Consider the following 27,535-nt stretch of genomic DNA (forward strand, 5'->3'; position numbering starts at 1 on the left):
TGTTTTTTTTTCAAGTTTACCAAAGCTATCGATAACTGACAGTATCAATTAAGCTTAACAGTGTGCAGTGTGCCCATTTTGCTTCACTGTACTATGGCATAGCAATCGCTGCTTTTTTGCCCATCCTCGAGTCGGTCACGCTTTCAGTATCATTTTGTCGGCTGTGAACTGTGAAGGAAATTTGTAGCGCCGCGCGCAGTGCATTTTTTTCTGGTAACCTTTTTTCTCCACTTTGTACTGTTTTTTCTTAATTTTTTTTGTTTTTTTGCAATCAAATACATGCAATATCTTTTCGTATGCGTTAATTCGTCAAAGGCAAGAGACATTTACGTGCAATCGAAGAAGAAAGCCTATCTAAAGTAACAACATAATATACATACACGCACACGTATGCAGACACATGCGTGTGCATGTACATACATATTGTACGTATGTATATATGTGTGTATATACTAGGGCCCACAATGGGTTTCTGCGTGACGTGAAGTGTATATAAAAAAGCTGAAAAAAAAAAAATTCGAAAAAAATGTTAATCGACGTAAAGAGAAAATGAGAAGAGAAAACACGCAGACATTGTGAAATATATACGCAAAACAAATATTGCACTTAATTTATGTTTTTTTTTTTGAGTAAATCGTATCATTCAAAAAAAACATGCGTAGCTATTGCATTTCATTCTAGTAAAACAAAATGCTTCAAAATTTTTTATTTTATTTACAATTTTTTTAATGTATTGCACACATCATTTAATACGTACATAGAAGTATGGATGTATATGTGTGCATGAGTGTGCGGCGAAAAGGCAACGAGTAACATAGCAGCATTTTTGAGTAACTGTAGCAGTTACTCGCTGTATTGTTTTTTTTTCACTGTTGTTGTTTGTTGGTGTACTAAACGAGCTATCAATGCGTATGAAACAAAATACAAAAAAAATATTGAAGTGCATTGAAAGTGCAGTAAAGTGATGTTTACAAAAAGAACAGTTTGAACATGTGTTTGTATGCATTAGTATACATAGCCATACAAAACAAACGAACTCTGTTATACAGTGCGCACAAAAAGTGTACGCCGCATTTAAAAAACAAATAAACTCAAGAAACTTTCGTTTCGCTTGTAAAATTTCAATAATATGTATACATACGTATATATAATGATTGTGCACATTTCTAGAGCAGTCAGCATAATTTTGCAGTGTACTGTAGCAATAGCAGCAGAGACGACAGCACCAAAGCAAAAATGGCAACGAGCCGCTGAAAACGTACGCGCGCATACATATACACGCACACTCATATGCATATATATAGAGGGAAGAAATACATAAACACAGACAGACACATTCACAACGTCCTCGTTCACTGAGGCCGTCGCCACTCGTTGTTAGCGTCGATGACGAATGCGTGTGAGTGAACGAAGCGTTTTTGTGTTTGTGTGCGTTGTGTATATGTATATACACATATATGGTGTGTATATGTGTTGGCTTTGCTAAGAGCCGCTGCGCTCCCCCTCGTTGTCAAGCCGACAACATGGTCGCTCTGCAGCGTTGTTGTTTTTTTTTTTCCTAATTCATGCTTTGGGGCTTTTGTATTCTTTTGCCGTTAGCATCAAATGTGTTCTTTTTTTAAGCAACAAACAACAACACTATTATAGTAAAAGAGTAAGCGGTAAAACAGCAAGCATATTACAGTAAGTTAATCGGAATATTTACAACATATTACACATACATATATGTACAAATGTATGTAAGTTCTTACATACATATATATTTTTGTTCTTTCACTTGAAATCCATTTTGCTGGCAACGTGGGTAAATCGAGTTGCCGTCTGTTTTTTCATTTCTTTCTCTCTCTTATATGTACATAAACTACCATTTTGCCCCTGCTACAAAACGTGAAAAAGAGGGGAAAAGAAAGGGCGAGCACTTGCAAGCTGCTGTAGCAGCAGCAAAAGGGATAACAACAACACAACAAAGCGTGTGCATACAGTCGCGTCCAGCTAAATTGTCCCATATGCGCGCGCTGCTAAGCTACAAGCTTCTTCAGTTACGCTGCAAAAAGTAGAACTGCATACGTGCCGGTGTATGTAATTTTTCTGCCGTTTCTTATCCGTCTCATTCGTCTACCTAAGTTAAATGAACCTTTTTACATGTCCTGCCTGTCCACTTCCGGTTCGTTCTTTCTCTTCGCGTATCTGTCCTTTAAATTGTAAGGCTGCCAGACTATTTTTCTAAAATTGCAACTGTAGCCGTTTTTGCGGTGGCAACCTTGTTTTGGTATTGCACTGTAGCGTAGCAGCTGTTCTGTCGATTGTGTTTTTGAATAAAAGCGATAAGATAAAAAATCATATTAGTGTGAAAACAATTTATTTATTCTATTGTACACAAAAACAATTACAATAATTGCGGGACACGAGAATATTCGAACGTCGCAAAATGTTGGCTTTTGCTATGCCAAAACATATTTTAACGTTTTTGGTTCTATATTCTCTGCAAACTGATCGATTCGATTTGTGCGCCGTAAAAGTTAACACGTTGTTTAATACAAACAATATTAACATATGCACGCGCGCCCGCTTTAATGACGCTGGATTTATTGCAATTTTTCCATTGAAGAAAAGGTGTGCATGTGCAGATCTTTCGGACTCTCTCTTGCCAACCAGGTAGTCACGCCGGCCTTCGTGCATGCTGCATTTTTCTCTTTGCCTCTTCGGTCGTCTGCGCCGTTACCATTGGTTGGCCAAGCAGCTGCTGATGTGGAGAGAGAGAGCACACAGACAGACAGAAATTGCTTTTGTGACAGCTGCCGCATTCTCCAGTTTTCGTTGCTGCTTAGCTTTGGATTACATATTGTCTCTCGCGCTCTCTTTTTTATTTATTTTTTTTTTTTACAATTTTTTGTTTGTCTCCCCACTTCCTGTGATGACGGGCCATTCGCCTCTGTGAGAGCAACGATCACCGAGCGCAACTTATACAAATACCTGTCTGGCTTACTCGCTGTTTATGTGGAGAGCGAACGAGGGAGAGACGAAGGGACCCTGGGGCTTCACCAGTTTAAAATGCAATAACATGTGCTCAAAAATAAAACTTCACTGTGTATACATCTGTATGTACGTATATATCAGCTGGATTGCCGGCCTTGCCACATGTCATTTCCTCTCTTCCGCAATTCGTATTGGTTTTGTGCTTTTTTTGTTGATTACGTCTGTTAATTCTGCAATCTGTGATTTCATTCATTTTGTCTCTATATTTTGTCCTTGATTTGCATAAACTGTTCTTTGTGTTCATCTCCCTGTTCCGTTTGCTTGGCTGAAATCTGCCGTTATCAGCAGCAGCAGCAGTTGAGCACACACACATATGAACGCATTTGCAATTTGAGCCACTTGATTACTGTTTAAAGCTCAATGATATGTAAGTTTTAGTCTTGCCTAGGGGGTAGTCTAGTTCCCTTTTATCATGTGTTACACATATATTAATATATTTATTAAACTCAATGAAAATAATAGGACAATAATTATGTTATTGCCTGATAAAACTATTATACGTGTTTTCATAAAAATTGTTAATAAATAACTGACAACTATAAATATAGTTATAGGGTATTTATACTTCGATATCATCTACTTACTACTTTTTGCTTTGACATTGCTTTTGTCATTTTTTCTTTCTTTTGCATTAGTTGCGATCTGTTGCTCTCGCTCTCACTCTTGCTTATGCGCGAGTTGGCCTGACTTTTGCTCTAGTCGTACATATGCGCCGTTGTCGTGTGACTTTCTTTTTTGTTTTGATTTTAGTCTTGTTTGCTTTCACCGTATTTGCGTATTACCGTGATTTACATATGTAGCTACATGCTCTGCTACTTCTTCAATCTGAACTTCTTTCGGTACTTTGAGTGTTCTGCTATTGATTCTAATTTGCTGCAGCTCGGCAGCCAGTAACAAAAACAGTTACAACACGCCCTTTCTACAGTGCTTCCAATTGTTTATATATGAGTTTTGGCTACATAACCATTTTGGCTATGTATTCGCTCTTAGTTCAGCTCCCTTATGTACTTGTACCGTTTTATGCGGCTGTCAATGTGTGTGTGCTTTTAAGAGCATTATACACACATACAACGGCAGTTTGCCTATTCGTTTATTCTCCCCTCCCCCACTAAGCAGCCTGCTGTGCTCCCTTTTGAAACGTCTACGCAGCTACGCATTTATTGTCCAGCACATTGCGATTCAGCGCTGCTGCTACTACTGGGTGGCTGAGGGGAGGTTTAGTGGTGGCTGCGTTGGCCTGTCCTCAATTTCGGCTTAACTGTGTCCACGCTCTGTGTACTTTTTTCCTTCCTTTTCCAACTTTTCTTCTTTTTCTTGTGTGGAGTGGAACATGCGCCGAACAGCTAACCCCCACTCGTTACAATTGCTTTTTTTCCTTTCCTTTGACTAAAGCTCGACAGCTTTGAAATGCTCTGCAGAGTTTATTGGGTTAAGGACATTATTATAATAATTCTTTAGAAAACTATTCAACTCTGTAATGAGTTTTAAAAACATGAAGAAGCCTTTTAGTATACATTAAGAAACAAATTTGTTGTTATAGAAATGATATAATATATAATATATATATTTTCGTCCGGATTGTAAAAATTCAGTTTTTCAATTTTACATATTTATTTATAAAACTCAGTAGAGAATTAAAAAAATGATTTTCTACAATCCGGGCGAGAAAATGCAGCTGCCTGAAAAGCAGGTGATATGTCATCCACTCATTAGCTGAGCTAGTTGGAAAATGCCAGCCCAATACCAAGAAAATGGTTTTCTTGGCGAGCGGTAAAATTTGTTAGAAATATATTTACTGTATATTAATGCAGCTTTAAAGGTTTATCTTGGATCTTTCAAAGAAATTTCAGTTAAACAATACTTAGATCTACTATTAAGGCAGTTCTATAGAGTGCTAAAGTATTTTTTGAATTATATAGATTTGAGAACATTTATGAAATAAATTTCTAGTAAATCTCTCTATACATCTTTAATTGGGATTTATTTTTAATCATATTCTATTGCGAAAAATAGTATCATAGGACATTTCGATTTAGCAAATATATAACTTAGATTTTATGTCTTATATCAATACACTTCTTTAGATATATTTCTAACAGTTCTAATCGATTTGATTAATTCCTCGTAAATCTCTTCACTCTCACCCAGTTTCCCAGCTAGAAAATATTTGCAGCTTGCTTTCCAAGTAAAAATCAGTTTGCAGCTTGTGTCCCACTGTTCCACCTTTCCAGATTTCCACCTTGCAAAGGCCAATGCAGAGTTAGAGAGTGAGAGAGCTTCCGAGAAGACAAAACATCTGCCCCTGAATCCAGAAAAGTCCGTCATAAAATTGGCACGCTTCCCGGTAGATCACTGATCGGTTCGAGTCGAGTGGGTGGTTGCTCTCTCCCTTTCCCTTGGCCAGGTAGCGCACGCGTCTGGCACGCGCACCTTGCGCCCGAATTGCTGTTCCTCGTCTCATTTCAGGTAGTTCGTAGAGCTCTCCGCCCACTGGGCGCAGATCCTTTTGACCTTTTAAATAGCTTTGACTCGTCCTTCCACACTTCAGTCGAGTTTCACTCGTGTCAAGTCTAACTTGTGCCTTACAAATTGTGATTCGCTTACAAATCTTATATATAAATCGTGTGTGATACATATATCCTTAAAAATGGATTTTAATTTTGATTCTGTGACACCTTCAACGACCATGTCGTCCTTTTATAACTTTAAAATGGCAAGGTATGTCGGTTCCTCTATATATCTCTAGTGTTGTTATCTTTCACAAAGATATAAACCTATTTATAGCAAGTTCGTATTTATATCTAAGCGTATTTTTGAGTCTTGGTTTTCGAAATTATTGCAAATTTTTTCAGCGGTCTTGACAACTCTACTTCAGTATTTTGGCTGATAAAGAGAATTTCTCCGATATATTTATGTATTTTATTATTCGTGAAAAACTTTTCTTTGTTCGTAAATATTTGAACTCACTCTGCATACGGCTCGCCGATGTTAATGTACTTAGGATAGGGTGACAGCTCTAGCTAATAGATTCCTATACGCTGTAAATCGCTGCCGTTAATTAAATGTAATATGCCTGCCGTTTAAACGACGCTCTTTAAGTAATTAGCATATATTCTAGTACAACTCGCTTGCACACATATGCATTCACACACACACATTAAATAAGAGAAAACAATGCAATGCATAATGCACGTCTCTTTGATCATATGTTAATTTCCTTACCAATTTCTCACCTCTCACTTCCAACAACTACAACAATATCAACTACAACAACCTTAGTAACAACAACTACACAGCTGAGCGCGCCAACAACAGCTACAAGGAAGAAAAAGAGGGAGAGAGTAAAATAAATCAGTCTACAAACAAGTGAAACGAAGAAGAAGAGATTAAACGCCCGCCAATATATTTGATACTAACAGATAGAAAGAAAGATACAAATTGATTAACTGTATACGGTGGCTGGATAGGAAGGAAACGAAAAGGCTTTAAACGCAACTATTTGCGCTCCAGTCTACGACGAGAGCCTCAAAAAGCTCTCGCCAGGCAAAAAACACAAACACTTATATACAGACCGAAACTCTCTCATATATACATACAAGTACAAACACTCCCGCACGCGCTCACTCACACAACAGCCAAAGCAGACGAGACAATTAGAGCAAAAATAAAGCAAAACAAAACAAAAAATAACAGCAGCTGGCAGCTGAGAGCGCTGAGCGCCAAACGACCAAAAAGAGGGAGAGAGTAAGAATACAAAATTCTCTGATCTCGTAGATCGAGATATACGTGCGAGAAAGCGAGAACAATCTTCAAGTCTTGTACAAATTAACGACGCACTGAGAGTATTTTGCAAAAAATACTCGTGCACACACACTCAGGATATGTACGGCAACAATAATCCGGGTAGTAACAATAATAACGGTGGTTATCCCCCATACGGTTACAACAAGTCGAGGTAAATTTTAACTTCAGTTTCTTCATCTTCAAGCATACCAACAACAACAACCACTACAAATTTCCCCAATATCCCAGCAAAAAAATATCCCAAACAACAAATTTCCCATTACACAGACACAAACTTACACACACACACACGTAAATACGTACTCAACTACTGTCAATTAACGTGCAAAAAGTTTTTTCTAGCGCGCACACAAACGAGCTCCCACTATTTGTTTTTTTTTGTCCCAGTATTTATTCTTAACAGTAAAAAAGATAGTCTTTTTCTTTTTGCTACTTTGCAGCTGATTGTAGACTTAGCGAAATACCTTCCTCCCCCATTTTTTTTTGCTAGGCTCAATTGATGATCTGGCAACCTCGCTGTATGCATTGGTATATATTGACAGAATGCCCCCCCTTTTTTTTTTAACACTATTTTTTGTGTCGTGATTTAAAAGAAACAGAAAAAAATCGAACTTAACCTATCAATATACTGAAATAACCCAATAACCCAACACACACACATGCACACATTTTCTTTATTTTTATCTACAAAAAATGAAAGAAAACCAAAGAAAAAAATTGTTATTGTTTTTTCAACAACAATGGAAACTCTTGAGTGTGCTACGACAAGAACAACAACAACAACTGCAAGCAAGCAACAACAATAACAACTAAAAGTATTATTTATCTGATTTGTACTAGATTGTACAGTCAGAAACGTAAATTAAGCACATAGAGCAGCTTAACCTAACCTCAAAAACAAATATCTATATGTAAAGCGTGTGTAGACTACAGCAAAAAACCAGTCTCGTACTCCTCAGGCAGAAGTTCAATGAATATATATAAATGTATACATAAACGACACGTAATACCCAATTATGATTTTAAGCTCATTTCGATCTAAACACGTCCATATTTAGAGTTTTTTTCTCTCATTGCATTCGATAACTTAACTCCCACCACCACCTCCATAAGTAAGCCTTCATCTTGGAAGCTGTTGCGCTCCATATTTTACGCTTTACGTAGCTCTTTCGTTTTGCGCTCTCTTTTTAGCATTTACAGTTACGTTTTACGTTAGTTCTTTGCGTCGTTTCATGCTCCCATTGATTTGCTCACATCTGCCATTTGCATATTACTTATATAGATATATATATACATGTATATATATGTAGATAAATATACTGACACGATTTTCTGCAGCGCTTCGCATCGCTAACGTCACGTAACCCAACATGTCACGTAACGCAACGCGTCGCGTCGCGTTCTGTTCGCCAGTGTCTTGCAACACAAATGTGATAAATAAAAAGCAATAAATATAAAGAAGAAGAAAGTCACCAAAAAGAGAAACAATACTCAAATTAACTTAACGTAACGTAACGTAAGGCAAGCTCTTCCACTCGAACGTAACTGTAACTGCATTTAAATAAAAAACCGAGATACGAAAACAAAATGGAGAATCACGCCATTTCGAGGTCCAACGGGATTTGAAAGCAGATTTCGTTGTATATATATATTTTTTCGACCACTGAGAGGATTAGCATAACGGCCTAACAACGTTTTCGTGGTGCGGCCTTTGCAACCTAAACAGCCTCACGATGTACCGGTAAATGTTTTATCTAAAAGAAAAAAAGTTAAAAACCAAACAATTGCAAATTTTTTTTGTAAATTTTTTTCTTTATTACATCGAAACATATTTAATAGCTTATTTAATTTTCACCACTTGCTTTACGTATTTTGCCTCACTGTAACGTCGCTCCACACTCAATGCATTTCACTCATAGCATAGGCTAAACTTAAGTTTAAGCATAAAACACAATCTCTCTCCCTTGACTGTTTTTTGCTGTACACACACTCAGAAATAGATATGCGCACATGGCGACGCTTCTGAGCCGAGTGCTTGTGTTCTTAGTTGACCTATTTTACTAGCCAATTGGGCCAGCAGCAGCAGCATCATATTTTTAGGTCCTTGAGCTGCATGATTCAACTTCCTTTTGATTGCCAAATGGCAAAGTTGCCAAATGCTAAAATGCATAATAAAAAGTGGTGCGCGGTTGCCGTACTTCATACTCCAAATGGCGTCATCCGTTTTTGTTCTTCGTGCCCTCAGATTTATTGCTACATGCGGCGGTCAAATGTAAACAAAAATCAACTGCGTTAGCGCAAGCGAGAGAGCATAGAAGCACTGCGTGCTCACATCTGTGTGTGTGTGTCACGTGCTCTCCCAAATATGTGTCAGGACCTTGACATATGCTCATAACAGTCGCAGTCGTCGCCTCCTCCACTGTTAAGTTTAAGTTATGTATTTGTAGCTATGTAAGTTAACAGTAAGCAGTGTAGCAGCAACAGTTGTTGTTGTTGTTATAAACACACACACCCACACACAGACACACACACACACACACACATAAATTCAGCCAGACATGGATTTCTCCTTATATATCCAATGCATAACAGACGATTTGCCTTTATTACCTTCTCACTCTTACGCACTGCAGCAGCAGTAGCGAATCTTAAATTGAAAGAAAATTTGAAAAAGAAAATAGTTATATAAACAGCAACAGCAAATTTGCCAGGCCTTGAGCCTCAACAACAACAACAGCAGCAGCATTAGCAGCATACATCAATGTCAACAGTCAACAATCAACAATCAACAATCAACAATCAACAACATCAACAATCAACATCAACAGCAGCAGAAGCTCATAATTAACAGCACAACAGCAGCAACTGTTAGTGAACAGTATAACAGCAAAAAAGCTGTAATTTAAGCTGTAACACAACAACAGCAGCTTTGTCAGCGTTGCCACATGCTGGCAGTTAGCAAAGTTTAAAATTTTTTTGGTATTTTTTTTCGTGTGCAAAAAAATTGTTTTTTTTTTTTTTTAAATGGTTAACATATTGACAAATAAAATAAAGGAACAAACACTATGACCATAACATACACACACACTATACACACACCTACCCGCAAAGACACAACAGCCCGCATCGATTAATCGATATATATATATGAATTAATATATGTATTTATCGATATATTTGCCAGTTGATTTAATTGTGTAGACATGATCTCTTTCCACAGCAGCCAAGCCACAGCAGCCTTAACAAGCGATCTCAACAGCAACAGCGAAAACAACGACAGATACAAACACTTCGATTGTATTTAGTGTGGTTGCTTTTCGCTCCACTTCATTATTATTACAATTATTATTACTATTATTATTATTGTTTGAAACAAAGAATATATAAATATATATACACATATATATATATAAGAAAACTGGTGTGATAATTCTCTGTGAAGTACCCAAACAACAAAATGTTCCTTAAACGAAGACGCCGTCAACGCCTGTAAGTAAAGACTCGACCTATTTACCTTACCCTAAAAACACAAAAACTAAATACAAAAAAAATTATTTAAAATAAAATAAAATATCATACATTGCTAAGTTGAAATAGAAACTAAAAACAAAAAAAAAAAAAAACAAAAAAAATACACTTCAATCAATTTTCATCACTAAACTGTCCTCGTGGGAAGTCTTCTAATTTTTTTACAATTTTTTTTAAACATTTTTTTCAAGTGCAGAAAGTTTTTTTTTGTTTTTAAATTTATTATTTCCCAGTGCTAAACAGAAATGTGTGTCCGCAGGGGTTTTTTTTGTCAGTGTAAAAAAAAATTTTTTTTTTTTAAATATATAAGTGTACGAAACATTTCCGCAGGGTATTTTTTTTCAGTGTAAAAAATTTGCGTCCGCATTGTCTAAAAGGGGTTTCCAAGTTTTTCAGTGCAAAAAGTACAAGTATTTTTTTCTACATTTTTTTAAGTGCATCAAAAGTATAAAATTTGTGTCCGCAATCAGTGTAAAAGTAAAAATAAAAAATGATGGTGTATTTTTTTTAATTTTTTTTTAAGTGCAAATATAAATATAAAAACTATATATTTTTCAAGTGCAATCTTTTTTTGAGGTGTCAAATAAAAAAAATTAAATTAAAATGTTCATTTTTTTTTTCTTAGCGTTTGCATTGCGCAGAGTTAGAACCAAAAAAATTTGAATTTCTAATTCTGCTGCCTCTCTATTTAGAAGCAATAAGTAATATTTGCTTTCTCTCTTTGCATTGAGCGCCGTAAAGGCTGCTACGAATTAAGAAAATTTCCCATATTTGTTAATGAATTTAGAGATCGATTAAGTCTAGCTTTACTTATGATTGTGACGCAGTGTGCGTAAGCTATTGGCATTGACAGAGCAGCTAACAGCATGTTAAATGCGGCTCTGTTAAGGCTAATAGCCGCGCTCATTGCTTCTAAATTAATTACGTTAAGCCACATTAAGTTAGTTTTTAAGCCAATTCAGTCATACATCAAAAATCATTTCACATATTTCGAAAACCAAATACCAAATTGCGCCTTAAATCAGTTTTAATTTAATAATCTTTTTTATTTATATTAATAATAAAAGGAAACCAAAATAAATATCAATATTTTGTGTGCTAATATTGTTATATTTTCTTCTCTTCATCACATCAATCAGCGGTGGACGTGTATTTGGCATGTCTCATTCACTGCCATCTGGAATGGTACGTATTTTCCTAGATTCTTCTGCTTCTTTTCTTATAGTAAATACAATAAATTTTTATATTTTATTTTGAACATAAAGTTCGAGATCAATCAAACTCAAATTTCATTGCATGAGCAATAAAAAAAAAACAATATTAAAAAAAAAATAAAAAAAAAAAACCAATTTACGATTTGCAATTTGCATTGATAATTGAATTTTTGTTGGTTTTCGTTTTTGTATGTTTATGCAAAATATATTTAAAAATTTATTCTAGTTGAATGTTATTGAGTTTGTCTCATTGAACGCTCCTGGGGCACACACGCTTTTAATCAGAATAATATTAAAAAAAAAAACAACAAATAATTAAAAAAAAAACAGTTCTTGTGGATGCTCTCAAAATATAGTTATATATTTATACGAATATTTTCACTTAAAGAAAACGTAAAATAATCAAACTTAATAAATATAACTTTAAATTTGATCATTTGATATTTGCATTTTGGTCAGCAAAACAAAATACAAAACTTAACAACAAAAAGTCACAACAACAGTAAACAACAGAATTAAACTTAAACAGCAACAACAATAACAGCCACACAACAGTAACATAATAGCAGCATTAGCTGTTAATTATATTTCAATAACAGCCTTGCGCTGCTAATAACATTTCAATAGCAGCCTTGCGCTGTTAATAAACTTCCCTACCTAATTCTTTTAAACACGCGCACACATACACACACACACTTTCTGTGCTGCTGCAGCCAATCAAGTGATACACAGGCATACACATGTACACCGAAATATCTGACACACACACACACACACACACACACACACACACACACACACACACACACACACACACACACACACACACACACACACACACATGCATATACAGCTGGCAATTCGTTCGTTTTGCTATTCATATTCTTTGAGAATTGCCTTTGTTTTCTGTTTCTCTTTTAATGCTTTATGCTCACAATTTGCAATACGTTTGCCCTAAAACAAAAGAAACAAATGCCACGCTGAATGCCGTTAACTACAGTTAGACACACATACACACATACACAGACACATACACACATACATACACACACGCATACACACACACATACACACATACACATATACACACATACACGCATACACACACATAACATACACGTAACCATAATCAAACTTGAACACAAAGCAGCAAAAGCTGTAAGAGCTGAGCGCTGTTAAAGGCTAACATGCGTCTGTTAAATAGCAACTGTTAAGTACGCACGTTACATTTTGAGCATTTTAAACATTTTCTATTCATGCAAAATCTTTAATTTTTCTGCAACTTAATTAAGCTTTAAAATAAAATAAACAATTTGTAGACAACTTTTGTGTGTTGTTGTTGATGCTGCTGAGAGAGAGCGAGAGGGAGAGAAAGTATGTATATCGATTACAGCGATAACAGTCGATATCTCAACCCACAAAACCCACAAAATGAAAGATACAGCGTACAGCGTTTTATGAGGCCTTCTCTCAACATTAGAATATCTTTGTATGGTTAATTTGATTACAGTCACGTTATGCGTTCTCACCACAGGACACAGAATTTACATTTCCAAGTTCCTCGTCGCGTCGCGGTTACAACGATTTCCCCGGGGGAAATGGCGGCAGCGCCAATTCCCTCGGCGGCAACATCTGCAACATGCCAATGGCCAGCAACAATTCGCTAAACAATCTGTGCGGCCTATCGATCGGCAGCGGCGGCAGCGATGATCTGATGAACGATCAACGCACAAGCAACACCAATTTGATAGTCAACTATTTGCCGCAGGATATGACTGATCGCGAGCTGTATGCCCTATTTAGAGCCATTGGACCCATCAACACGTGCAGAATCATGAGAGACTATAAGGTGAGTTCAGTTGTTGTGTATCGATTACAAATTAATCTTGGATAGAGCTGTTGTCAGACTCAATCTTTAACTGGAGAATAATCTGAATCTGAGCTCATTAGAGCTTTGTCAGCTCTGAGTTTGAAGTGAAACTTTATCAGCTTTTCCTGAGTTACATTCAAGTGATATTTTTGTACTTTCAATAGAGTTGTATATGCTTTCATCTTAAGGTACTGTAAGTAACTGAAGCTTTATCAGCTTTAAGCAAGCTCTACCATTAAGTGAAACTACCAAATTTAGCAGCAGAAAGCTTTTAATTATACCTTGTTTCTAATATAAATCTATTTCATTCGAATTCCTTTAGACTGGCTACAGTTTTGGTTATGCTTTCGTGGACTTCACATCGGAAATGGACTCGCAGCGTGCTATTAAAGTGCTCAATGGGATCACAGTGCGCAATAAGCGGCTCAAGGTAAAATATATATATGTATATATAGAACCAACCACAAAGAACTAGAGCTAGAAATTTTAGTTCAATTCACTCATTACTGATCAGTGATCTATTCAGTTTCTCAATTAGCTCAGTAATAAATGATCATAGACCATGTTGAACAGCTAAAGCCATCTCAGCTGATCCTCGCTATGATTTCATCCAACTGTCACATACAATTTACGATCTTTTTCTTGCACTTCGCAGGTTTCATATGCGCGTCCTGGTGGCGAATCGATCAAGGATACAAATTTGTATGTGACCAATCTGCCGCGCACGATAACCGACGATCAGCTGGATACGATCTTTGGCAAATACGGTTCCATAGTGCAGAAGAATATATTGCGTGATAAGCTAACTGGGCGGCCAAGGGGCGTGGCGTTTGTGCGGTAAGTAGCGAAAGAAATCGACCAATGTAAATCGATAACAATCGATAACAGCCACAAACAAGAATAATTATCGCATCCCATTAACCCTTTGCATTCTAATCATGTTTTTTGTTTTTTGTTTGTTTTTTTTTTCATATTCTTTCTCATTTGTCTCTTGTGTATATATATGTCGATATCTGCCATACATATATATGTATAGCTATAATAAACGCGAGGAGGCACAGGAGGCTATCTCAGCGCTGAACAACGTTATACCAGAGGGTGGCTCGCAGCCATTGTCTGTGCGCCTGGCCGAGGAGCATGGCAAGGCAAAGGCGGCGCATTTTATGTCACAGATGGGAATGGGACCGCCGCAGGCGCCGCCACCGCCACCACCACCACCACCGCATTTGGCGGCCGGCTTCAATAATATGGTTCACAGAGGTAGATCATTAAAATCACAACAGCGCTTCCAAAAAACGCATCCCTACTTTGATGCACAAAAGTTTATCTAAAACAAAACTGATCAAAAAACCAAAACAAAGAAAAAAAAGAAAATTTCAACAACATCTAATGAAAAAGCCCAAACAACAGACCAGTTTATACATACGAAAAGATCTTAAATATATATATATATATATTTATGTATATATAATAGAAATATATATATATATATGTATATATATATATAAATATTTTTTTATTTTGACAAACAACAACAACCAACCAATCAACCAACTCTAACCACGCCCCAAGGAGAAACACAAAACAAAAATAATAATAATAATAAAAAAACAACAACTTTAAGCATACTTAATTATAAATATAAATAATTTTTTAGTTCTTTTTTATTAGCAACGTATTTTCTATATAATAACAAACAAAATTTCTTGTTGCAATTTTTTTATGTTTTTTTTTTTAAATCTGATTTTCATGTAAATGAGACGGAAATCCAGAAAAGAAAAGAAAATGTTCGCTATATATATTATAATAATATATACATATATATATTAAAATATATATATACAATTATTTATCTATACATATGGTCAAAATACAAACGAATTGAATTGTATATTTGAACAAAAATTTTTTTTAAACACAAAAGAAAAAAAAAAACTAAAAAAAAACAACAAATAATATTTCAAAAATTAAAAAATAAATCTAATGCGTATTTTTAACTTAAAATTAACTTTAGAAAGTACTAACAAAAAAAAAAAACAACAAAAAAAAAAACAAACTGGAAAAACAAAAAAAAACATGCAGGAATTTTTTTTAAGCTTAAACAAAAAATATTTTTTTATTTTCGTTGTTTAGCTTTGCCAGTTTTAGTGCAGCCAAAAAAAAAAAACAAGAACCACTCAATACACACTCAAACACACACACACACACACACACAAATACAGATAAAAAGAAAATAATATTTAACAATAAATTGATATGAAACGAGCAGAGAAACGTGAAAAGCGAACCCAAGTGCCGTAGAAATTGTTCTAATCCATAAACAACGATCAACTCATGCATAACAGTAAATGAAACAAAAAGCAACAAATAGAGATATCGATAACAATCGTTCGTTAACAATATCGATTGCAGTTACATTTTTAGCACTGTTTTTGCGCTGCATTTAGGCTTAGAGCAAAATATAAAATATAATATTATATATATATATATATATATATATATATATATATCAACTTTTTTTATACATATACACATACACATACCAATATATATATATATATATATATATATAAATATATATATACGTAGAAAATGTGCTAAAAACAAACTTTTTTTTCGAGTGTATGTGTGCAAAAAGTATAAAAAAACGGACTGAACTGCATATAAAATAAAATAAGAAACTAAAAACTAAAGCAAAAACAAATATCCCACGGCAAATAACTAAAAAAAAAACAAAAAAAAATAAATCAAATTGAACGTGAATTTTTTTTTTGTGGAATAGGATAAAAGATAAATCAAAAGAACTAACCTATATAAAGAACTGAAAATTAATAAAAAATTAAAAAAAATATGCACATAAAAATAAAATATAAAAAGCGTTGCCCTGTTTGTTACATTGATCCATGCTACAACAACAACAACAACAAATAAAACACAATCGCATCATATTTATGATTTAATAAACAACAACAAATTATTCTCATAACATATATATATATAAAAGAAGTAAAGTAAATTTATATATAGATATACATATATATACCATATAACATATATTGACTATATATAAACGTATCTATATCTGAAGAATAGCGTTAAATTTTAAATTATTTAGTTTGTAGTGCGTTACAACAACAACAATAATAACAACAACAACAACAACAACAACAACTACACATCAAGCAACGCCGATCGACAGAAGCGAAAAAGCATATATAAATATATATTTATATATATACAATATATGCCTCTATATATATATATACATATATATATGCCTATGTATATATATACATATATATATATATACATACCTATGTATATATAGAAAGCCAAACGAGAAAAAAAAATAAAAAAGCAAACGCAAAACAAAAAGAAAACAAATTTTTTTTATTTTTTTTTTGTTGCTGTTCAGCAAACGAAAAAGCCAAATGAAAAACGCAAAAGCAAATGCAAATGCAAATTTTTTTTTTCCCCAACAGAACAACGGTAAACATGTGCGTGTGTGTGCCTGTTCTGTGTGCCTGTTGCGTGCGTGTGTGTTTGTGTATGTGTGTGCGCCTCTGTTTTTTTTTGTTCTTTTTCCCGTTCACACGTGCGTGTTTGCCGCAAATGAACGCCAGGGGGCGCGCTGCAGGTTTTCTGTTCACAGCTCAAATGAGAGAGAGAGAGAGAGAGAGAGACAGACAAAGACAGGGACTGTTTGACATGAAAGAGACGAAGCGTGTGGCGCATGGTAAGTATGCGTGCACTTACGTAGCCGATAACGGGGTGCGCTTACTTGAAAGCGTCATGCTATCGATCGTTGACGACATGTTATCGAACATAAATTTTTTGTATTTTTTTTCATGTGTCCAAAAAAGCAACAATGCTTAACAATTTTTTTACATTTTTTTTGCAAAAAAAAATAGTGAACCATATAATTTTTTTTGTTTTTTTTTTTTTTTTTTTGCATTCAAAGAAATGAAAGAAAAAAGTAAAGCCAGCCAACACCCCCTTATCGGTTCCGGCGCCAACAAACCGTTCCATAACTCTGACTATGAAACGAATAAAATAATATACAAAAACTAAAAAATGAAATAACATAATAGAAACTATATATGTTATTTTTTTCATATTTTTTTTTGCAAGTGTATCATGCATAAAATAATCATACCTTAAAAAGAAAAAACAAAGTTCTGTTCTTTTTTTGTTTTTTTTCTTAAGTGACAAAAGTGTGTGGAGGAGGCGGGGCTCTATTCTATATAAAACGGAAAAATAATAATAAATATATATATGTAATTTTTTTTTCTATATTTTTTTATAGTGGTAATAATGCATCTTCTAAGCGTTACAAATATGTATATATACATTTTCCTATATATTTTTTTCATATTTTTTTGTTGTGCCTGCTGTTTTAAGTGTTAAAAAAAGAAAAGAAAAATGACAAACTTCTGGAAAATCTGTTCATTAACTCATATTACCTATGCAGCTTTTAGCTAATTTTTTCTTTTTTTTTTTTACAAGGCGACAACATTTAAATTAAAAAAAAGGGCAGCAAGAATTTTTTTAATTTCAATTTTTTTTATGCTTCTCATGTTTTTTCAATTTATGTTTTTTTTTTTCTACTTTTTCTTTGTTGTTGTTTGATCAGTTAGATTAAGTCATTTATTTGGTTTTTATGTATTTTATTTTATTTGATAAATCTTGATATATTTGCGCTTAGTTTAGTTCTTATATTAGCCACTGATAATCGAGCATTTATTTAGTTTATTCTTATTAGTTAGTAATTCGAGTAGTTTTGCTATATATATACATACCTACATATGTGTCCCAATTTATTGCTGTTGCACTAACCGGGCGTGATCATGCCACGCCCATCTACCGTACCGAAAAACAATAACTAACCTATCCAGAATATTTTTTCTCTTTCTGCCATCCCATTGACTCTTCAACCTGCCTTTGATTTTTCTTTATTAAAAACAAGAGTTAAAAAAAATATGAAAAGAAAAACAAAATTATATATAAACATATATATATATATATATATATATTCGTGTATATATATATATTATATAAAAAACATAAAAGATAATACCTATAAAAAAAAGAAAAAAATAAAATAAGAAAATCAGCTGGCGCCACCAACAACAACAACAGTAAATGCAAGTTGAACAAATTTGTTTATTTTTTTTTTCATTTTTTTTTTATAGACGGAGCTATGGAAAAATTACGCTCATTATTCGATGCTATTTGCGATGCTATCTTTGGTCTCGATAGTAATTATTCCTTTTTATATTCTCTACTATGCCTAATGATAATCATAATCATAAAATCGAATTTAATTCTATATATTTTTTTTTTTTTTTTTGAGAGCACATAAGAATCGAGTCTAAATATATAATTTAAGTAGTCTAGCGACACATACATACATACACACATAAATACATACATACATACATACATAATACATACATAAATGCTGACAGACATACATACATATGCAGACATGCAGACAAACATACAGTTAGAGAGACATTTACCTAGACTGATAGCCAAAAACTGAGCGCAAGAAGCGCGCTGAAAAGCTGCATTTCCATTTCTCTGTTCGCTTCTCGCTTGGCTAGCGCTTTTAGCTGGTAAGTGAGGCGAAAAGCGAGACGCTTTAATATTATACAACTATATATATATCAATCTGTGCTTATCCACTTCTCTCTTATGCGTTTGCTTGCATGCTTTTCGCTTGGCAAGTGCTTAAGCCATGTAAGAAACTTTAAAGAAGCAACTATGTAAAATATAGCTTGTAAGTGAAACGAAAAGCTTCTAACAATGCCATATATGTATATAAGCCATATTTGCACGCTTCAAAGTGCAATTGCAACCTGCTTATTCGCTTCTCACTTGGCTTACCATTTAATCAAGCAACTTTGCGTATTCGCTGCTCTTTTGGCTACGAAGCGAGAAGCTTCAAGAAAGCAATTGCAAATCATTTGTTCGCTTGAAGAGTTGAACCACTTCTCTCAGCGCTTCTCGCGTTCAATTTGGCAGCAGTTAACACACACCCACACATACACCTTTACATCGGACATAATCGGACATTTGACTATATATATATACATATATTATGTATATCTATATATGCATATATATATATATATATATATATATATATATATATTATATATTCTTTTTCTATATCAAAGTGAGTTTCAAATTTTCGCCTCATGCTGCAAATTTGTCGAACAAAAAAAGGAAAAAATTTGTAAAAAAAATTTAAGAAAATCTATTCAAAGCGTGCCATGTTTATGCATTCTTTTATTTAGTTTGTCATCTCATCAATCTCTACTAGAACTGTAAACAAACATAATTCGTATAATTCGTGATTATTTGACTCTCTCTCTCAAAAAAAAATTAAAACAAAAATATATAAATTTAAAATATGCTTAAAATTGAAAAAAAGAAAAGAAAAATTGTAGAGCGTTATTTGAAAAAGTTCCAAATTGCATAAAGGCAACATATAAATATAATAATAATAATAATATATATATATATGCATATATATATATATATTTATTATATATATGATCTATATATATATATATAAATCAAAAGCAAACGTTTTGAAAGCAATGCGCAAATCCCTAAACGGAGAAATTCGCTTCTCTGCGAACATCCAATAAATAATATAGCTAATTAAAGTTTTTTGCTTGCGCTTAAAAATCCTAATAAGAAATATCTAATCAAATCGTTCCAGTTCAAAGAGATATATAAATATATATATATATATATGCAATATGTATTATATATATATTTGTGTTTTTTGGACATTTTTGTATAAACATTCCTTAATCCCAGTTCCTTCAATTTGCGCAGCTGCCAAGCTATAAATCTACATATATATATATATATATATATATATATATATATATATATATATATATATATATATATATATATATATATATATATATATATATATATATATATATAGCATTTTAATCAGCTTTTGATTTAGTTTGAACATCGCTGGCAGCTGTATCCTTTGCTCTAGAATTGTAATCCATCAAACACATAAGACAAGAAAAGTTCTCAATCATAAATCACGTATTGTATTTATCTTATATAGCTGATAGACATATATATATATATAAACTATATACCATATATATATATATATTTCTCTCTCTATATATATTAATGTTTATCTGAATTGTGTTTTTGCTTGCCGAGTTCTCTTTGCAAATCAATTTTTGTACACGTTACTCATTCGCATAGAAATTTCATCCATTGCCCAATTTTTGTGTCTGAATATTAATATTTTTTTTAGTTTTAACACACATTACAAAGATAAGAAACAAAAAAACGAAGTTAAAAAGAAACACAAAACAAAAGATAACAAAACATGGCACGTTCAATGAATGAATCAAGTTATAAATCGATAACTTTTCTTTGGCAACAATCAAGAAATAATCGATAAATCTCTCGTCCAGAGTTTTTTACGTCGTGTAACTTAAAAAAAGAACTTAAAAACAAAAACTCGCTCAAATTAAAACCCAAAAAAGTAACTAAATCTAATACAAAAGAAAAAAAGTAAATGCAACAAAACCCAAAAATACAAAAATAAACAAAACAAAAAACACACAAAAACTAAAACTAAAATTAATAAAATAGTTACACAGGCATTAGCTTAGTTTTTAAACAATGATTAAGTTATTTAAGTGAGGGCTTTTTTTGTCTAGCAGCACTTAAATTAAATTAAATTAAAATTAAAATCAAATTTTTAGCTTAGTCTTAAAATGAAAATTAAACTTTAATCAAATGCAACTTTTTCAAATAGACGCTTAAATATTTAGTTAATATGAAATGCAAGCAGAGAAAACATTTACTAATATACAAATTTTCTCTTTTTATTTTTTATTTTATTTTATTAAAAAAAAAAACAATTAAATAATTTAGGCGACAACTTTGCCGATTTGCTTGATGGACTGTACCGCAGGAAGTACCATTATCCCTACTTATAATTGACGCCGCAGCAGCAGCAGCAACTGCAACTCTATCAGCAGGCGTGCAGCTTCAACAACAACAACAGCAGCAACAACAACAGCAACAACACCAATGGCAACAACAGCAATCACAATCCCAGCAACATGTTACAGTATCATTCACATTACCAGCAGCAACAGCAACAGCAACAGCAACAACAACAGCAACCATTGTCACCACATGGCCCGCACAGCAGCAATAATGTTGCCAGCTACAGCAGCAACAATCACTATCAATACAACAGCAGCAACAATATGCCACGTTCGCAGCATAATTACAGCAATTTCAACCAGCAACATATGTCGCGCAGCAGCAGCTGCAGCAATAGCAGCAGTAATGGCCTAAGCCTCAGTCCGCACGGCAGCAACATGTTGCAATACAGCAATCAACAACAACAGCAGCACAGCAGCAACAGTCTGAGCTTTAGTCCGCAAAGCAACAACAGCAACAACAATAGTTTGGGCTTTAGTCCGCACAGCAGCAACAGCAACATCAACAGCAACAACAACAGCAACAACAACAGCAACAGCAACAACAATGGCTACAGTCAATTCCATAGTTTAAGCTTAACTGCGCACAGCAACGGTAGCAGCAGTCAAGTGCAACAGCAACAGCAAAGCAGCAACAATCGCATGCTAGCGCCACGGCAACAATTGCTGCAAGACTACAGCTGCAACATGGAACAACAGCAACAGAAGCTGCAAAAGCTGCTCAACAGCAACACTTTTTCAACAACAGGTGCTGCTGCTGCTGCCACGGCGAGTGCTACGACAGCTGCAACGGCAACAACTGCAACATCAACACCAACAGCAACAGTTGCTAATAGTGGCTATCTGTGGCGCACATAACCTCAAAAACACACACACGAAAATACTTAAAAAATGAAAGAAAACAGAAGAAACACAATATATATGCATTATATATATATATATAAAAAGTAGATCATCCATCTATATATTTATATATATATATGATTATATATATGTTCTCAACCTTAAGTTTAACATTTAAATTAATAATTTTTTTTCTGAACATTTTTGTTTATTTTTTTTTGTTTTTGTGTTTATGCTTAAATGTTCCTCATTTACTTTATGTTGTATTTTTTTTATTTTTGTGCTTTTTTTTCGGAGGATTTTTTTTTCATTTTATGTAAAATGTATATCAATATACAAATATATATATGTATATATATATATATATATCAATAATACTATATTATATAATTTAATATAGCGAAGAGAAGGTTTTTTTGTGCTTAACTTTAGGCAAAATAATAAATATATATATCTACACACACATACACACACATATATATATATATATATATATATATATATATATATATATATATATATACCTAAGGCAAATAAGCTCTATTTTTCTGTTTCTGTGTCTCTAAAGCAAAAACTGTCTTATATATACGAGTACCGGATTATATATATATATATGTGTATTTACATAGCTGAAGATCTGTTTACTATATATATATCTTTTTTTTCATAATTTATAAATCAATTTTTTTTATTATTATAATTACTATTATAATATAATATTTACACTTATATATAGTTATATAAAATGTTAGCATGCTCAAGTTTAGGCTGTTCTTACCAACTATTAAAGACGATGAAATGTGAGGGAGAGAGGGAGACGTAGACGAATATGAAGACGAAGACGAAGACGGAGACGGAGACGGAGAGAGAGAAAGAGCGGAAGGGCAGCTTACTGATGGGTTGGGCAGTGGCATATACATATTGAACTGTCCTCGGCCCAACAACAAAAATGTTCGACAGACAAAATTACTGAACTAATTTTTTTTCATAGTTTGTAAAGGAATTTTTTTCATAATTATAAAGATAATTTTTTTTTGAAATACATTTTTTTTTGTATGCGTTTAAACAGCTTGAGCATGTTACATACACTCACACTCACACACACACACACAAGTACTGACAAAAATTAATAATTAAAAACAAAAACAAAAGGAAAAACCTTAAATGAAACGAAAAGCACGTGATAAATGCCTAACAAAAGTGAGATGAAGAAAGCGAAAAGGAAACACAAGAAATGCGTTACACAAATGTTTGTGAGAAAACAGAAAAAGAAGCACGAAAATTTCTTTATGAAAGTGGGCGTGGTGCTGGGCAAATATTATCTCTATTTATATTTCGATTTGATTTAATTTTATAGCATTATTTTTTTTTAAGTTTGTATTTTGTTTTGAATTTTACGTGTATACAGACTACTTGCCACGCCCACGCATTATGTAATTGAAACATGAACTAAGTAAAAATATCTATTTATATCGATTGGATATATATATCTTTGGCTTACAGTTTTTAACGAAAATGTGAACAATCTTATTTTGTGAACCAAATTTCCGAAATACATACATATATATATATATAAACATATTTAAAGAACAGAAAAACAAGAAAAATTTTAAAAATTTTATTATTTTTTTTCTCTATTTTAATTTTGGATCAAAGAAATAAACAATTTGCAGCAACTTCGATTTTAATTTGTTTTATTTGAATATTATTTTTAAACTTTATTTAAAATAATAATCTTGAATTTAAGTAAGCTTAAACATTAAGAAGAAAATAGAAAAATGATTAAAATGTTGTTAAATAGTTGACAATGAATCATTTTCGCATACAGCTTGGTTGTGCTGAGTACTAAAAATTCTAAAAAAAAAAAAGATGAAAAATTCAAAATAAATAAGCAACAGCTAAAAGAAATCGAAATGCAAATATATATACAAAAATGCAATTTTTTTTATAAATATAAAAATAATCTTAATCTTAAATATAAAATAAAATAAAAAAAAATTAAAATGAAACCGCGAGAAGCGTGGGAAGAACAAACATAGCCAGACAAAATGTTGAGGCGAGAGAGAGGCAACTTGAGCCGCAAATAGATAAGTAAAGCGATAGCAAAGAGATAAGTTAAATGACAGCAAAAGCAGGCCACAAGACTTAAACATATGTAAGAAGCTTTAAACATGCAAGAGAAGCAGCAATAAAATAAGTAAAAACAAAACGATCACGTGGCGCGAAGCGAAGAGAGAAGTTAAGCGAAAACAGATCGAAGCTTCTAACCAAAGGTAAAGCGCCAAGCAAAGACCAACAAGAGAGAGAAGAAAGTGATGGCAAGTTAACAGAAAGAAGCAAGAAGCAAAGAGAGTAGTTCTCGCTGCTTTCTTTGCTTTTCAATGCTTTTCATTCTTTTTTGTGGAGCTTCTCGCGGCACTCAAACCTTACCTTAGCACATATGCCACACACACATACATAGCCGAAACAGTCACAGACAGTCGAGACATTCGATAACAGTCGATGTAGTTGCAAAATGAATACTCAACCAATTGTAGCCTTAGCTTGTAATCGAATATCGGATTAATCAATCTAGCACTTAGCGTCTCTCGTCTCGTAAATAATATTTAGTCAAAGCGTAAAGCTAATTTTTTTCCTTGTCCAATAAACGATTAACGATTAACGATTAACGATTAATCGATAGCCTAAAGACGTCTCATCAATTGTTCAAGTTAGAAGTTAAAAAACATAAACAAAAACGTATTTAACAAATTCTTTTATAAAGAAATTTAACATAAAAAAATGTGTGTTTTTTTTAAGAAATATGTTTTTTTTTTGAGCATGTGCAAGAATCGTGTATACCTATCTATACACACACATATATACAGACATAAACATTTTTTTTCGTAGAGCTGATAATGTTTTTTTTTCACATACTATATTTTATACGATAAATGGAAAGAACATATTTTTTTTGTTTGTTATTAAACATAAGCAGCCAAGCTAATTTTGTTGTATATTGTTTTTTTTTTATTGTGTGTGTGAAGAAATCGAAGCGCAATTAAAATAAAAGAAAATTATATATATATACTAATATATATATATATATATATATATATATATTGTATTTAAAGCGAACCTCACAACTAATTACACACATTTGAAATGTTGTTCAAGGAAAACATATATATACAACACACATTTTTTTTATATATATATATCAAAGTAAATGTTTAGTGTTAAAAGAAAAATTAATGCAAAAAAATATATGGAATCTTTTTATAAAGCATAACGAATCGAAAAATGCATACAAAAAATAAACATTTTTTTTTGAGTTTAGCATAAGTAAATGAAACCAAAACCACATTTTTTTTATATATATTAACGAAAATATTAAAAAATTAAAAACAATAAGAATGAAGGGAAATACCAAATATATATATATATATATATATATATATATATATATATATATATATATATATATATATATATATATATATATATATATATATATATATATATATATATATGTATACATATATATAAATACATTAACGAATCGAACCTCAAAACTGATTAGTAAAAAATAGTTTCTTACGTAAAAAAAAAGAATGAAAAAAAGCAAAGCAAAGAACAGTGCATTGAGCCAGGTTAACAATATAAATTGTTTTTTTTTTTTATTATTATAATTAACGTCGTGCATAGCAAATTAAAAAAAACAGATCGAAGACAAGAGGCGACTTATGGTATTACATATAGAAAAACAAAATATGAAATCGAAATGAAAATAAAAAAAAAATGAAAAAAAAAGACAAAAATAACAGCAATAGATAATAAACCGAATTGTTCTTCTGTTTCCTTTGGTCAACTCGATAAAGATTATTCATTTCGAATTTCTATTTAATGGCAAATGCCAAACGTTCCAACTTATATAGAAATCGTACCGAAAATAACAATTTTTTTTTTATATATACATACATATATACACATAGGAACATTACTTATATACGCATATATATACATATATATCTATATATTAAGTACATATATAGTACATATAAAGCAAACTATATACTAACATATTTTTTTTGGCTTAGAAATCGTAGTGCATGTGAAACGTAATTGAAAAAAAATCCAAAAAAAACAAAACCAAAAAAAAAAATAAAATTAATATTAAAATTAAATAAAGTTAAAGAAGAACCCGTCAAACTGCTGTCAAATGTTTGAGTGCGGAACGTGAACTGCCCTTTGAGAGATTTTTAAATACGATAAACAACAACATGAACAAGAAGAGAAGAAGAACAACAACAACAAATACACAAGTCAACTTCATAAGCAATATATATAAACTGCATAAATAAAGCAACAAAACAATTTCAAAAATGTATCCACTGAACGAAAACCGATAAAAAAGAAAACAAAAATTATATATGTAACTATATACCAATACGTATACAAATGTTAAGTGAGAACAAAATATTAAATTAATCGCGCGCATTTTTTTAAACCAAATCCGAATTAAAAGAAACAAAAACAAAAAAACAGATACGATACGATAATCTACACTACACACACACACACATAAAGACGTAAACTTGTAACGTTCGTAGTTCATATATATGAAAGTGAAGAGAACAACTTGAATTTTAATTCGTTTATACAAATATATATTATATAATATATAATATATGTAATACATGAATAGCAGCAGCTAATTGTTGTACTAAGACGTCACATTAAAACCAAGATAAGAAACAAATAAACGAAAATATTTAAAATTCAAAAGAAAACAAGTATTTTTATACAACAGATGGCGTCACTTGTTATGTTAATGCGGCAGGCAAATGCTGACTGATATGGCATTCGAACTGAGCTGGGAGCGTTAGTCATGTTATTAAGGCGGACGTAAGCTAATTGATATGACAGATACAGTCTTCTTGCTACGAGAGCTGTCTTACGTGCAGCTTGGCGCCTATTTGAATTTGAATTCGTTTATATAATTGTGTGTGTAGCTACTCACTTTACACAATATCTATGTATGTATGTTTCAAGATCATTTAATGGCGAGTGCACTGGCAATTAAAGTAGTTTATGCAATACATCACCATTGCAATGTGCCAACAATCGCCTGTGAGTGGTGCTTCCAGCAAGTGGCAGGCGCTCTTGATGTAGTATTCGTTACTGTAAAGTGCTTACAGATTAGACGTGCATGTATACTCTGCATGTGTATAAAGTATATATCATAT

General features: G+C 32.6%; 1 protein-coding gene across 12 annotated transcripts; it reads left to right on the top strand.

The window, feature by feature from the left end:
• Window positions 1-124: 124 nt before the first annotated feature.
• Window positions 125-21,661, top strand: LOC111592998 (protein sex-lethal). 12 transcript variants are annotated; one of them, XM_023305504.2, is made up of 9 exons: window positions 125-213; window positions 6,316-6,991; window positions 11,508-11,553; window positions 13,093-13,431; window positions 13,775-13,882; window positions 14,108-14,289; window positions 14,489-14,712; window positions 18,645-18,710; window positions 21,388-21,661. In XM_023305504.2, the coding sequence occupies exons 2-9, from the start codon at window positions 6,918-6,920 to the stop codon at window positions 21,450-21,452; spliced, it is 1,104 nt and encodes a 367-aa protein (XP_023161272.1). In that variant the 5' UTR covers window positions 125-213; window positions 6,316-6,917; the 3' UTR covers window positions 21,453-21,661. The 12 variants fall into 12 exon arrangements, with proteins under 12 accessions (XP_023161272.1, XP_023161273.1, XP_023161281.1 ...); XM_023305505.2 differs by having other exon boundaries at window positions 126-213; window positions 13,117-13,431; window positions 21,388-21,660; XM_023305511.2 differs by lacking the exon at window positions 6,316-6,991 and adding an exon at window positions 8,179-8,581 and having other exon boundaries at window positions 135-213.
• Window positions 21,662-27,535: the final 5,874 nt, after the last annotated feature.

Source organism: Drosophila hydei, unplaced genomic scaffold (assembly GCF_003285905.1).
Source record: "Drosophila hydei strain 15085-1641.00,03,60 unplaced genomic scaffold, DhydRS2 tig00000090-arrow-arrow-pilon, whole genome shotgun sequence".
In the NCBI taxonomy this organism is placed as follows: Eukaryota; Metazoa; Arthropoda; class Insecta; order Diptera; family Drosophilidae; genus Drosophila; species Drosophila hydei.

Bases quoted from the DNA above. Each gene is read 5' to 3' on its own strand.
- LOC111592998 (XM_023305504.2), top strand. From the start codon at position 6,918: ATGTACGGCAACAATAATCCGGGTAGTAACAATAATAACGGTGGTTAT. The intron at 11,554-13,092 runs GTACGTATTTTC...ATTTGATTACAG, and splicing joins ATTCACTGCCATCTGGAATG to TCACGTTATGCGTTCTCACC. The intron at 13,432-13,774 runs GTGAGTTCAGTT...GAATTCCTTTAG, and splicing joins GAATCATGAGAGACTATAAG to ACTGGCTACAGTTTTGGTTA.